General features: G+C 39.9%; 2 protein-coding genes across 2 annotated transcripts in view; both read left to right on the top strand.

Moving 5' to 3' along the window:
- Window positions 1-935: 935 nt before the first annotated feature.
- On the top strand, window positions 936-4,442 carry LOC121956264 (cytochrome b-c1 complex subunit 2, mitochondrial). Its single transcript, XM_042504398.1, has 6 exons — window positions 936-1,047; window positions 1,421-1,743; window positions 1,861-1,941; window positions 2,042-2,118; window positions 2,214-2,367; window positions 4,112-4,442. The coding sequence occupies exons 1-6, from the start codon at window positions 936-938 to the stop codon at window positions 4,193-4,195; spliced, it is 831 nt and encodes a 276-aa protein (XP_042360332.1). The 3' UTR covers window positions 4,196-4,442.
- A 1,404-nt stretch (window positions 4,443-5,846) lies between these two features.
- mosmoa (modulator of smoothened a) overlaps window positions 5,847-14,456 on the top strand; it is a 28,908-nt gene continuing 20,298 nt past the window's right edge. Inside the window, exon 1 of the mRNA XM_042505503.1 lies at window positions 5,847-6,809. Coding sequence (XP_042361437.1) covers window positions 6,704-6,809 — 106 coding nt within the window. The 5' untranslated portion in view covers window positions 5,847-6,703. The remainder of the gene's footprint in view (window positions 6,810-14,456) is intronic.

Below are 14,456 nucleotides of genomic sequence, written 5' to 3'. Positions count from 1 at the left end.
CAACGGCTCTCCTCAGGACAGAGGGATGTCGTATTCTGTAAAGCCCTCCAAGGCAAACTGTGTTTTGTGATAATGGGCTTTATAAATAAAATTGAATTGAATTGACAGGTCACTGTGGTAGCAGCTTGTCAATCACAAGGTAGCCATACCCTGCTTTATCAGCTATTTTATTCTAAATTGGACCAAAGATTTCAAATTGCTGTATTGAAGAAAATTTGAAACTAGTGTTAAAGAACATATAAACTCATTTGGTAAATGTTAACTGTGATAATAAATCAAGTGAGAAGTTAGATATTTTCTCATAGACTTGTACACAATAAGCCTTTATAGTCGCCATGAGCTAGATCGCTAGTTTGAGGCACTTCGCACTGACATCACTTTTTCAGACTCAGAGGCTATGTTGATGTTTTTTTTAAATACACAGGTTTCCCATGGTCATGGAAACCTGAAACAGCCATGGAATTTCACAATCACATTTTCCAGGCCTGGAAAAAATCCTGGGATTTGTAAAAGTCATTGAAAATTTAAAATCGGCATGAAATTTAGCTTTTTGTAATGAAATTGTGTAATCTTCCATGGATAACCTTCCATGTAATATAACAAAGCGGCAAATTTATTTTCTGAAACTGTAGATATAACGTACCTCTAGCAAGTCTTGATGTATTATATCATTTGCTAAACATTACTGATGGTTCCTCATTTTCTCCCAGTGCTTACCTCTTCCTCTTTGTGTACCAGCAAGCTGACCTTACAATTATGGGCAAAAAAAAATATTATGATACTTAAAAAGTCATGGGAAAATTTCTGAATTTTGTGCGTAAAATGCGCAGGAACCCTGCATACAGTCAATAGCCCCTTTTACATTGCCTGTTTAAGGCAGGAATATTGCTTTGTGACGCCGCCTCACCGTTCAGTGGAAAAAGTATGACTGCTAAATGGGGGGACAGAGTTGTCTTACCTTTGAGCCGACAAAAGAGGTGGAAACAGCACCGAAACGACATCTGTGTGAAAGGGACGGCCAGCAGCATGTGATCATGAGCAGGACAGGTGTGACATTTTGACGCAGTATTATATGCGCGACCTACGACAGGAGATTTAAAAAGCAGCCAGCAGCAGTTACCGTCTGACTCAAAAACGAAGAACAGCAGCTGAAAATGTCTGCAAATTGTGAAAAAAATGATTTGAGAGCAGATGACAAGAGCAGGTGCAATATAACAAGATGATAAATGATTTTTAGAAAGTGCTGCTGATGCATATCTTATATGTCACGCTAGAGGCAGATGCTGTTGCGTTAGAGGTCACACCCATTACGGCTCTTTTGTTTCCGCGATGCCAGCATGCTTTATAAAATCCCACACTGGTGTAGCATGATGTTGCTGTTTTTTGGTCCTGTGTAAAAATGCAAAGGCGGTGTAAAGAGGGGACTTTGTGGCGGCTCTGTGCTGTGACCAGTCTGTAGAGAGTGCTTATGATTTAAAAGCAGCATTACACTCTTTGAGATCTATCACTGCGTTATTGACACGATGCTTTTGTTTGTGTTTAGGTGAGCTGCGGGTGCAGAATAATGACAACCTGGTCCACGCACTGATCACCTGCGAGGGCGGTGTGACAGGTAGCGCAGAGGCTAATGCCTTCAGCGTGCTGCAAAGGATCCTGGGAGCTGGGCCACATGTAAAGAGAGGCTCCAACATCACCAGCAAACTGAGCCAGGGTATTGCCAAAGCCACCACACAGCCCTTTGATGTAAGTTAAGAAAAGAAGGAAGTTAAAGGAGTTAAATTTTATTATTTATTTGTTGCGTTAGTGACAAATGCAGAGAGTTTGTCTTCTAATATCAGATGACCTCTGGCTGCCTTTCAGGCCACAGCCTTCAATGCCTCATACTCCGACTCCGGCCTATTTGGCGTCTATACCATCGCACAAGCAGACTCTGCAGGAGAGGTGATTGCCAAATTCACTCGTTCCAAGAAAAATCCAAAAATGTGCAAAGGTACCAGAGTCTGCATTTCACCGAACTGTTTCTTGTTGACATCCTCTGTAGGTGATCAAAGCTGCCATTGCTCAGGTGAGAGGTGTAGCTGAGGGAAATGCGTCAGAGGCTGACGTCACCAGAGCAAAGTGAGTTCACTGAGTAACGTTGGACATGGAGGTGAAGCGGTCGCGTACCAAAATAATGTTGTTGACTCCGGAGTGTGTTTGACTTTTCTGCGCAGGAATCAGGTGAAATCAGAGTACCTGATGTCAATAGAGAGCACTGAGGGACTGATGGAGGAGATCGGTGCTCAGGCTCTGACCACTGCAGCGTACCAGCTCCCTGACGCTGTTCTCCAGGCTATAGACGCTGTTACCCAGGACGATGTGGTCAAGGTGAGTGTCTCTGTTGTCACACCTTCACTCCAGTGGTGCCTTGCAATACATTATCGGCAGGGAGCGGCCCTCAGTGAAACAGCTCAGATAAGCACAATGTGTACACAAGACCTGCCTGCCCAAGACCAGATGGCAGACGCATAAAAATTATAATTTTAGCGACCAGCTGGTGGACAGAGTGCAGTATTTAGCAGCTGGTGAGTCAGATGTTTCCCTCAGGAGTTGGTGGAGACCAAAAATGGAACTAAAAGAAAAGTGAATATTGGACTTGCAGTCCAGGCTAGACTGTAAACGAGACAATCTGGCCCGGGTCAGGCCAATCATAACCGTTAATCTAAAATGAGTCATGTTTGAGGCGAGTGCTTTCAAAGCCTTCGGGCTTTACGCAAAATACATGATAATGTCATTTTTGGCTTGTGCAACCTTTGTGCCCGGGACACGACAATGAGCACAAGTCTAACTTAGTAAAGACGAGCGCTGTTTCGACTTAAGTACTTTTTTCTAATTCTGATGGCAAAAAAGGGCAACACTCATTCATCGTGGATTTCCCACTCATTTATTTGTGTCGGCCAATCACAGTATCAATATGTGCCGCCACATATTGATTTTATATTTTCGGGAGCTAGACCGTTCATAAGGAGCAGAATATATAACCTGACCGGTTATTTAGAGAATTACACTTTTGAAAGTGCAGAGTGTACTCTGGGCACAGACAGAGCATTATTTTTTTTTATTTTATATTATTTTTCTTGGAACAACAGCGCTCTTATTTCAGTGTTGTCCGTCGTTATTCCAACCTACTTGAGATGCGTTCCCATGGATCACAGCTGGCACCTTGGGATCCAGCACCGGTTTGTCAGCCTCCGCCAAACATCGATCTAATCATGCACAGACATATTGATGCTACACCACCACAGCTCATCTCTGCAGGCTGTAGTCTGCTTACATTTGGGATTTTGGTAAACAGCTGTTGGAAATTGAAACTGGCCCAGGGGGTCCCAGACTAACTTGCGTTTGCAATTTGCAAATTGCCAGAAACAGCAATCCAATGAATGCTACAGTATTTTGATAAATGATTAATCATTTCAGTCCTTTAGCAAAAGACGTCCAATATTTGCTGTGGTTTGGAATTTGCTGGGTTTTTTTGCCATCTTTGATCCAACATGGGAGGCCTTGGGTTTTGGACTGTTTGTTGGACAATATAAGCATATTTAATATGTCACTTTGGATTTTGAAAAATGAGCATTTTTCACTTTTTTGGGGACATTTCATAGACTATACAATTAATCTATTAATCAAGAGATTACCCCAATGAAAATAATATCTAAATGCGGCCCTAATGTAAATAGGCAGCTGTTTGCTAACCTGCTAACAAATGTAACCTAGTGTTATAGTGATGTACAGTCCTCTGGTGATGGTGGTAAACTCACTGCGTGAGTAGATTGAGTAAGTCAGTTTGTGTGGAGAAAATATGTTTTTGTGTGTAAATAGTGACCTCTTTAATACAGGTGTTTATGAGTGATGAAAACATAAATACAGGCATAATTAGGAAAAATGCAGAAACAATTAAGTTACGAAAAAGTAATGTATAATAATATAAACATGCAGGTTCACTCATCAGTGTATTTGTGTATTTATATCTTTCTTTTGTGACGGTTAATTGAGTCGCATACTGTTTGAGTAATAGTTTATTATGTATTTAAGTGCTAAATTAAAAAGATCCCCTATGTCCCTTTCTTTACAGGCTGCAAAAAAATTTGTGGATGGCAAAAAGACCATGGCAGCAAGCGGACATCTGGTGAATACACCGTTTGTGGACGAAGTATGAACATAAAAATATGAGATCGGTTGATTTTAACTCGGGCGTGCTGCGCCTGGCTGCTTAAAAAGGAAAGAGGACCTCAAAGCCACAGCCTCCTGCAAGAATTCATTTGATGTCACCAATCATTTGTAGTCTGTACCGCAGTATGTGTAAACACCAACAGGGAGCCGAAGAATCATAATGCAAATTCTCTTTTGTTTTTTTGTTGTCAATTTAACTGTATATCTATGTAAATTAAAGATCATAATAACCACAGGTTGTTGCTTTAATTTGTATCTTGGGATGAGTCCAGATTTACTGAGGGGTTTTTTTTGTGCTGTGTCAGGAGCGTGAGGGTGGTATGGTGGTTTAAAAAAAAGGACTGTTGAAGCAGCAGTCGGTATTTTTAGCACTTAGAGATGTTATGTTTTTCAACCAACAGGGGGCCCCAAAAGCACAAACATGACTTGGCAGGATTGAAAGTTGAGCATCCTAAATTTAGGTTGAAGCCACCCTGTTTTTGCTCAGCCAGAACAGAAGGTGCAGAATGAACAGTTGTGGAATAATTATGATTTTCTGAAGTAGCAATACCAGCTAAATGTACATAAATGCATTGGCTCCTGCCAGCTTGGTGTGATTATATGTTGCACTGTTGGATAATTGTTACTGATTCATTATGCAGCATTTAAATGTTGCACTTGGTCGAGCTAATAAGTATTACTGTAGCTAAATCATACTGCCCCACATATTATAAAATACATAAATATATGTAAAATATCTGCAGATTGGCTTGTAACTATATGTGATAATAACTAATAATTTTTGATTCATTGCTTATCAATAAAATCTTAGTATGAAACATGCTCACTACAATTACATAAAGCCCAAGGTAAAGCTATTATATAGCTTGACCTGATTTTTTTTTTTATTTCCAATCATAACAAAGAGCTAGAAGCAGAAAATATTTAACTTTTTTTTTTTTAAAGTGTGGAACCAGTATTAGTTTGCTTGATTAATGAAAAATCAATTGGTGTTGGCATTTTTTGTCATATTTCAGCTCTAGTCCTACTAAACAGGCCCTCATTTATGAAAATATTTCAAGTAATAACAATAATTCTTCTTATTATTGATGATTTTTTTTACTCTTGCACCTCCATCTGTTTATGTATGGGCTCAGTGCTTTTAAGCCCTCCTACATGGATTTAATGTTTACGTTTTTATTCTGTAAATATTTTCATGAACTTGAAAATTCATACAATCAAAAGTATTATTATTGTTAGTAGTAGTAGTAGTAGTAGTAGTAGTACTAGTAATATAATATTTATTAATATTATTTTGAGGTTGAGTTGTAGGTGATAATTATTATCTGAAATAAGCCCCCTCCACACGTGGGGCCTCAAAATTGGCTGAAAATGCAGGACATTTATTGCATTATATTGCATGCTATTTTATTAAAATTCAAAATGAGACTGATGTGATTTTAAAGGTGCACCCACCCCAATTATTCGCCTCAAACAGGGCGAGTCAGGACAACATAAAGCCCGTTTAGTGTAGTACATATAATCTCGCGAGAAGAGAAGAGGAGAACGAATGCCCCCCTCCCTCCTGAACGTGAAGCTGTGTGTGTGTGTGTGTGTGTGTGTGTGTGTGTGTGTGTGTGCGCTCGCGACGCTGCGTGGGGGTGTTCGCCTGATGTCATTTGGCAGAAAGGGAGGCTGAGCTAACGGTGGGCGCACGGCTGAAAAGCATAACAATAACCGCTTTACCGTCCACACCGGGACTTCATAACGTCTCCTTTGGATTTAAGTACGCAGCGTTGAAAACCGTCTCCTCACCGTGGTCTGGGGGAGAAGAAGGAGACGCGGAGGAGGAGGTGAAGCTAACGGACTGAAAGTACCAGATGCTATTCCAGCGGAGAAGGAGAACGGGCTCGAATAAGCAGGAGAGGGTGATGGGTTCTCGTTTTCCTGACGGCTAACGTTACACCTTCGCTTGAAAACACAGATACCGCGAAGTGAGGGCCGGCTTGCTTTGCTTCTTGTCCACCTCCGTGTGTGTGACATTGTGTCTGAAATGCTAGCGCAGTCGCGGTCTCGGCCGTCGAGCAGCCTCTGGGCCGCAGCTCGGCACACCGAGCCCGAATCTGGGAAATAGCTAGCTAGCTACCTGCTAGCTGCAGCTGTACCCGATGCTGCGGCTGCTGCTGCTGTTGCTAAACGGATCCGAAAGGCAACACAAGGGCCCCGGCGCTGACTGAGCTATTGTTTTACCTTACTGGACTACAACGGGCATTTGAGATGTGATGCTTCTGTGCATCGTTTTTGAGCCTTTTGTAGCAGGAGGCTCTCGCTTGCTTGATGCGAAGGAGCTAACGTTGCTGCAAAATGCACAGCAGAACCACAACAGCAGGATCCTGTTGAAGGGGGCGAGGTTAGACTGATAACAGCCCACCCTGTGTCTCTCTCAACGCTCACATTTTGGACAACGACCGCCAGTTTTTCCCCCACGTTATTCACCGCTTCATCAGCTGGCGATATGGATAAACTAACGATCATTTCAGGGTGCCTGTTTCTGGCAGCAGATATCTTTGCAATAGCCAGCATTGCAAACCCAGACTGGATCAACACTGGTGAATCAGCAGGTAAATGAAGCAGGCCACAACTGCCATTGAAAACTACTGTTATGTTTTGTGTTATTTCTAGCAGGATTTGTTGTCACTGCCACCCCCTCACACGGCAGGAGCATTTGCCATCAGATAATCTCCACAACAAAGATATGCTCCATTGTGTGGAGGGTTTCATCTGCAGCAACATCTTTTGTCCTCCACAGTAGCGTGTCCTATACACAAGTATATTGACTCCCAGACAAAAATATCCAGACCAAAAATTCCAATTTAATAACTGATTGATCAGCTTATGAACGTCTGCTGCTTTTAGTTCTGCAACTAATGGTTGATTTTATTACTTTTGATCAGTGGGTGTTAGCTATTATATGCAAGGAAATAGTGAAAAATGGCCATTATGATTTCATGGACTCCAAGGTGACATCTTGAAATTGCTTGTTTTGTCTGATATGGAGTAAAAAAACAAACAATGTTATTTAATTTGCAGTTAAATTTATGCAGGAGTTAGATCCATTTTTGCTTCATAATGCTGCTGAAATAGGTTAGTCAGTTAATCACTTGTTAGGAAATGAACCACGTGCTAAATAGTGGGGATTTGCTGCTTTTTTGGGATGCACAAGAATATCAGCATGTCCTTGGTAGGGTTGCAGCGACAAACTGGTTTTAAGGTATACTGTGACGATTTTCAATTGATGGTTATGATATAGTGGACATTTGAGTATCTACAATATTGGTGGGGAAAAAAGGAACTGGGTGGAGAATCACACCTTTGTTTTAGTTATTTAAAGAAGGGAGGATTTTTAAACACATTTCTATACAAAAATGGTTTCTAGTTTCAATTACATTTATAAAACCCTTATTTTCTCTCCTGTTTTCATTCCTTAGAGGCTCATTTGCCTGATAATAATAATACTTCTGCAATGCTGTGAAACTGCAATATTTTCTGAGATGGTTATTGTACTGTAAGAATCTCATAAATAAACCCTAGTCATCAGTATCATCATATATTGGCTGTAAAATGAAATATTAGTATAGGCCAACATACGTGATTTCTGCCATTATGACAAACAGATATTTGTATGTATTTAATTTTTAATTGATTAAATGAACATGTACACAGGGAACACATATTACATACACTGAAGTAGGGATGCACTGATCCAACATCTTCAGTCCCCATAACGATACCTGGGTTTTGCATATCGGTTTATACTGAACTGATACCATTGTTGAATTCGAACTGTATACCTCACCATATGGAAGACGCTAAAGGCATAGAAAGTAAAATAGGACGACATTCATAGTTTCATCTGACCGTGGTATTTTGCACTATAATAAACATATGATGAACTATTATTTATTAAACTATCCAGGATATCATAAGAATGAAAAGCTCCATCTATAGGTGAATTTAAGCACATTGTGCAATTTTGTCGTTATCGGGATCGATGTCCGATCTTAATATGGTGTCGGAGCGTCCCTTCATTAAAGCACTGTGTTTTATGTGTCCATCTGCGGGTGGGCCATAGCAAGAAGAGTATACATAATATGTTATTTCCACTACAGAAGAGACCTGATGATCACTAAAATTAGGTGGGGAAAAATTGGATACATTGATACCGGTATAGGTTATTGGCCAAATGAGTCGCTATAAATTAGCATATTGGATATTGGCAAAAAATTCAAAATCGTGCATCCGTTCTGCTTTTCTTTGTTTTATACAGTCCTAAACTGTTAGATTTTGTTTTGTTTTGAACCATAATGAGCAAAAGAAAGCTATTTGAAGATATGACACATATGACACTGTGCTTAGGGAAAATTTGACGCATTTTTCACTATTTTCAGACATTTTGTTGACAATATAATTGGCTCATGGGAAAAAAATAAGTAAATTGTGTAAATATTTATTTGCAGCCTTTTTTATATTGGCAATCCAATTGATTATCATTTCAGCACAACAAGTAATTGCTGTCCTCTATTTCTCTGGTGACTTGACATTTGAAGTGACCTCCATGCGATCAATCTAATCAGCGATCACTTGAGGAACCAAAGCAGGTGCTCTCTCTGGTGTCCCTGCTGATTTTGGACAGAAGCACGTGCTGTTTGTCCTCTCGCTTTATTTGTGTCTCTCCTGAAAACACATTCAGGCTATTGATAGACAGCTGCTCCTCTTTGTTCCCTCTGCAGGATGACAGCTTAATAACTGGGTCAGGACGGGGCCATCATCCACCAACACATAACCAGGCTGTATTAACCCCACAAAATAAGCAGTCTGCACAAAAGTAATAATAGGATGCAAATGAAAAGAGGGCACCATTGACAATTCACACCTTTGGTTGTACTGGAGAGTTCACATCTAAAGTTAGTGTAGAAAAAGGTGGATAGTAACCTCCCACTACCTGCACATAAAAGCTGAACCTTTGCTATGTGAAAACTGCAGTGTTGTAGTGAGTGTCGGTGTTGTAGAACAGGTACCAACCTCCACCTCGCCGTCATTAGGCAGGTTTCCATTACAGATTTACGCAAAACTTAAGCTATATTTTCTAAATGTCATTAAAACACAATTGCAAGATGACTGCGTTTCTGCTGAGTGTTGTTAGGTACTTCTCCTCTTGCGATAACATTCAGGGAAGAATGGTGATGGATGTTCAATCAATATTTCAAAATTCAATATTTCCAATCGAAGGCGACATAGGTGTTTTATGTAGGCGATATTGGAAAGGAAAGCCCCTTATACGTGGGAGCGGCCACGTATGAGGGATTTCTAGGAGGTGATAATCCACTATTTCACAGAGGGGTTGTGGATTCAAAACTCAAACTCAACTTTTATGCTATGCAAAAACACCTGTTTTACCGCCAGCTGCATCAGGCCCAAGGGAGCCAGTTCCTATCAACAAGCACACAGCCATAGCATCATGTGACCTCTAAAAGCAATAAGTGTCCATTTTTGCGTAATGGGGCTTTTGCAAATCACCTGAAATACAACCTCATGTGAACGTAATTTTTTTGCGATAAATGGGAGGGTGTTTTTTTTATTTTATTTTTTTAACTGACCTATATTTTATATTCACAACTTCAATTTAAGGGTTAATGGAAACCCGCCTACTGTTCTCACTTCCCCTCATAGCTTTCACTGCCCTCTCTGATGGAGAACATGTAGGTGATAGATCGTATATCTCTTTTATACTTTTTTTACTCATCATTTTGAGAGCGTACCAGCTGCTGTTTTGGAATATTTGATAATTAACTATTTTTTTATCTAGCCAACATTCTGTAGTGCTCTTTGAACCTGAAAATTAGTTAGCTTGCTTGCAAAGTAAATTTTCACCTTGGACGGTGGGTCACAGTTTCTGCCCATCTTGGTTGTCTAACAACATCCTCTTTCAGCTTATTTCAGTCAGTGGTTAATAAATGCAGATCATCATTATATAGCTAGAGAGTCAGCATGATGTGAACCTTAAAGGGATACTTTGCAGGTTTTCAACCAGCTTTGTATCAAAACAATGTGGTTAGTATCCGTAAATGAACTGTGGAAAACTTCCCTCCATCTAACCGGTGCCTGGCTCACACAGGCTGTTGCGCATACTACAGGCTGTACTTCCACATTTTCATATTGCCCACCAGCCATGCCACACAAATAGAATAGAAGCGGATCAAGAGAAAAAACCTGCACCTCTCTCTATCTCTCAAGCAAAAGAAATACAGTCAAATGGAAAAACTAGACAGTGTTGATCAAAAATAAATTAAGATTACATTACTGCACTGCCTATTTCTCTCCTTAAATGTTTTCAGAAATACATTTTACCACCGTGTTTAGCTGTAATAGCGAGGGCTTGTGAACAGGAATTTGGCGCCATACTGTTTACTGCACAGTGAAAATGGAGGCCGAAAAAACTGGAATCAAATAGTAAAACCAAGCAGTGCTGATCAAATATAAACCAAGATTCTGTTACTGCGTTTACTATTTCTCACCTCAAATGTTTTCAGAAACATGTCTAAGCTTACCCTTTAACTGTAATACGAGATTGTTTGTTACCAGTCGGCTGCCAACATTCAAGTTCGCATTACGTTTTCTACAAGCGGGAGCATTCACTGGTCTGGTACTGTGCAGTGCATTCTGGTAGTTTTAGGTTTTGTACCTCTTGAGCAAATGCAGATACTGCAATTCTTTTTCTCTCTTTCTATGGTCATGTAGCACCAACTTCAAAAATACCTGCATATTTCAACTGTATGGATGACCTAGTTTTATGTGAGGACTTTCTTTATATCAGTGAAATACTTTTTTTAAATGCCAAATGTATAAAACGTTATTTGTGACAGAGCCCATTAAAAGATGATTATATCGTTATTGGTTGAGTGTGCGGTCTTAACCTAGCACATTGGTGGTTCGTTTTTGGGGTACCAGTTTTATTAGTCTAAATATCAAACACATAATAAAAAATGATTGATACTACACTGTTATGTTGTAAGCAGATGTAGTCAGTGTTTATTAGTGTTTATTAATAAGTATAATACTTTTTTTCTGATTATGTTTTCATCTTGCAGTTGCCATCCCTGACATACATACTGTGCACCAAACTTTTTTGTTTGTCACAGAGCTTTGATGGTATTATACTATCCTGTATATGTGTCTCAGCCAAGGAGGTATGTTGTTGATTTGGTTTATTTGTCTTTTTGTCAGCAGGATTTTGTAAAAACTATTGGACTGATTCTTATGAAACTTTGTGGAAGAGTATAGCATTGGTCATGAAAGAAACTGTTGAATTTTGGAGCAGATCTGAATTTTGGAGTAGTTACACAAACAGTTTTTGCTTTTGTTAACGTTGCGAGATAGGGCACATGGACCTGGTGGAATCACTGCCTTACATTTTAAAATCCCATAGACAGTAACAAAGGTCAATAGTGACAAAAGTGAAAGTCACTTTATTGTTATTTCTGCCATATTCTCAGAACATATAGAGTATAGACATACAAAACATAACCAAATGTAGAATTATAATGATTCCATATCACAATCCATATTCACAGGTACCACTATTACTCATGGTTTTCAGACACATTTAGTTGCTTAAACTTCATGCAGAAAGTAGTCGTTGTAGAGGAGATCATTGTCACCACTTATACACAAATATATCCAGACATATGTGGTGGTACGCTTGCAAATTTGTTTATCATAGAAGACTGGATTATTGTCCCTAGCAAAGGTTTGTGCTCTCTGAGTGCCCTTCTAGTTTATATCCATATTAATGTGCAGACAAAGTACTTTTTTATAAAGATTTTTACTTAACATATTCACTCACCAATACAGTGTATGTGTCTTATGTACAAACATAGGCAGAACATTTGCATTAATTTGTCTACCTTGCTTAACAGACTAGTGGATTGCTTGAAGTTATGATGAAGTAAGAGCCCGTGTTGATTTCCCATGTTGCATTATCTCCAATCAGCTGACCTCTGGTTCCTCTGGCTCTGTTTTTGTCTTGACAGAGGGGCTTGCTGTTTGACAACGGGCCCTTGTAGGACCTCAGTGTGTCATCTTTGTGCTCAGAGCGTGGAGAAACAGACATGTTCCCCTGGGCAGTTTGCATTGATAAGATCTGACTGTGCTCATTGAGTGCGTGGCTTTTGCCTCCCGTTTTTGTCAAGTGATTTCATCAAGGCATTTTAGATCATTGAAAATACATACACAAACTGTGAGGCTTTTGTGTTAGATCATTTGGCGCTGATGATGATGATGCTGCTTGCTGTTGTTCTGACAGAAAGCCAAAACCGCCCCAGTAGAAGGAGAAGTAGTGCTACTGTTTCTCAACACAGATGACACAATGTGTCTCCATGACAGTGTCCTCACTTTAGTGTGGCATCCTGGGGCTGTAACAGCAGAGGTTGATTTCCTGTGCTGAGCTTCAAGACAAAGCCATTGTTGCTGGAGTGTCAGACACAAACTGCGATCCTCGTCAGCGCCGCCGCCGACTGCCCCCCTGCAGATACTTGTCACCAGAGTGAATGTTGTTCTCTAGAGCCTGTATAACCTCTGAATCACCCTGCATGCACACACACTTAAAAATGCTAAATCACATCCAAGTACACATTGGCGGAAGCCAAGAAAATGTACGTTTCCTAGAAAATCTAAAACCTGGAAGATGGACAGTTTTACAAAATTTGTTTTTTTGGCAGAAGTTATTTACCTCAATTTCTTTACTGCTGCGCCCACGTTGTAGGCCAATTAACCATTTAGATGTCAACAGTGTCAGGTGGATTTGATTCAGGTGCAGATCATTCCTTTGTTTTTAGTATAAACCATGCACTCTTACAGTTTCAGCTCAGTATTACCCTGAGATTAATTTGTGAATCATTTTATTGTATGCAGTGAGCAGTTTGATGAAGAAAAAATAAAGGACAACTGTTGATGGAGATCATAACGTGATCCTCGGGACAGGGAATTGCTGTTTCTTTTGTCAGTAAAGCCGTTTAAGATATGACAAATGCAGGTTTTGCGGCCGTAGACGCACTTTAATCTTGTCTTAGTTGCTCAATAATGAAAAATCGTACAGAAAAGAAAATATTAGATCTTATGAGAAATGCTAAAAATGAAAAAAAAGTGCATGAAGAAAAAACATGAATGTGTAAACTCGCAGTGAATAACTGGTGGCCAGGAACTGCTATAATCTGACATCTCAAATAAATGAAATGAGAGAATAATAAATTGTGTTATTTTAAGTATCGCTTTTCAAAGCACAAGGACACACAGTGTCATTGATGCAAAGAAAGTGAAACCAGGCCCAGCTAATATCATCGAGCAGCAGAGCTGCAGAGTCAGCTGTTTAGAGCTGCAGCTCAGTCCAACTGACGCCACCAACAGGAAAACACAAAAACAGCAGCACCGCTTCATAACCGCAGATTTGAACATGATGATGTTGGAAAACTGGGATTTTGAAATCGTGCTCGTGCTCGAAGTGGCCCAGATTTTAAAGGGACAGTTCACCCTAAGATTAAGAATACATAATTTCTCTCTTACCTCTAGTGCTATTTATCAAATATTGTTTTGATGCGAGTTGCCAAGTGTTGGAGATACCCTCCGCAGAGATGTCTGCTTTTTCTCAAATATAACAGAACTAGATGGCATTTGGTTTGTTGCGCTGACTACACCGCCAACCGGATCATCGTGCAGAAGGAAGCATGCATCTACTGCTAGCTCAACTAGCATTACTGAGCCAGCTTACGTTACAGCTCAGTCACGCTTCTGCTGCATTACGTTTTCTACAAGCGGGAGCATTCACTGGTCTGGTACTGTGCAGTGCATTCTGGTAGTTTTAGGTTTTGTACCTCTTTGAGTAAATGCAGATACTGCAATTCTTTTTCTCTCTTTCTATGGTCATGTAGCACCAATTTCAAAAATACCTGCATATTTCTACTCTATGATTGACCTAGTTTTAAGTGAGGACTTTTATTTATATCAGTGAAATACTTTTTTTAAATGCCAAATGTATAAAGTGTTATTTGTGACAGAGCCCATTAAAAGATGATTATATCTTTATTGGTTGAGTGTGCGGTCTTAACCTAGCACATTGGTGTCTTCTGCTCGGTGATGCATTTGGCAAGTGTCATTCGGTAAAAGGAAAATAGTTATCTTTTCTTGAGGTGCTGGGTCATGATTTCTGAAAAGAG

This window comes from Plectropomus leopardus, chromosome 17 (assembly GCF_008729295.1).
Source record: "Plectropomus leopardus isolate mb chromosome 17, YSFRI_Pleo_2.0, whole genome shotgun sequence".
In the NCBI taxonomy this organism is placed as follows: Eukaryota; Metazoa; Chordata; class Actinopteri; order Perciformes; family Serranidae; genus Plectropomus; species Plectropomus leopardus.
The sequence above is the reverse complement of the archived record's forward strand: the minus strand, read 5'-3'. Positions and strand labels throughout refer to the sequence as shown.

Excerpts from the sequence above, each read along its gene's own strand:
- LOC121956264 (XM_042504398.1), top strand. The coding sequence starts at position 936 with ATGGGGGGACAGAGTTGTCTTACCTTTGAGCCGACAAAAGAGGTGGAA. Across the intron at positions 1,744-1,860 it reads CCACCACACAGCCCTTTGAT|GCCACAGCCTTCAATGCCTC; the intron begins GTAAGTTAAGAA and ends GCTGCCTTTCAG. Across the intron at positions 1,942-2,041 it reads AAGCAGACTCTGCAGGAGAG|GTGATCAAAGCTGCCATTGC; the intron begins GTGATTGCCAAA and ends CATCCTCTGTAG.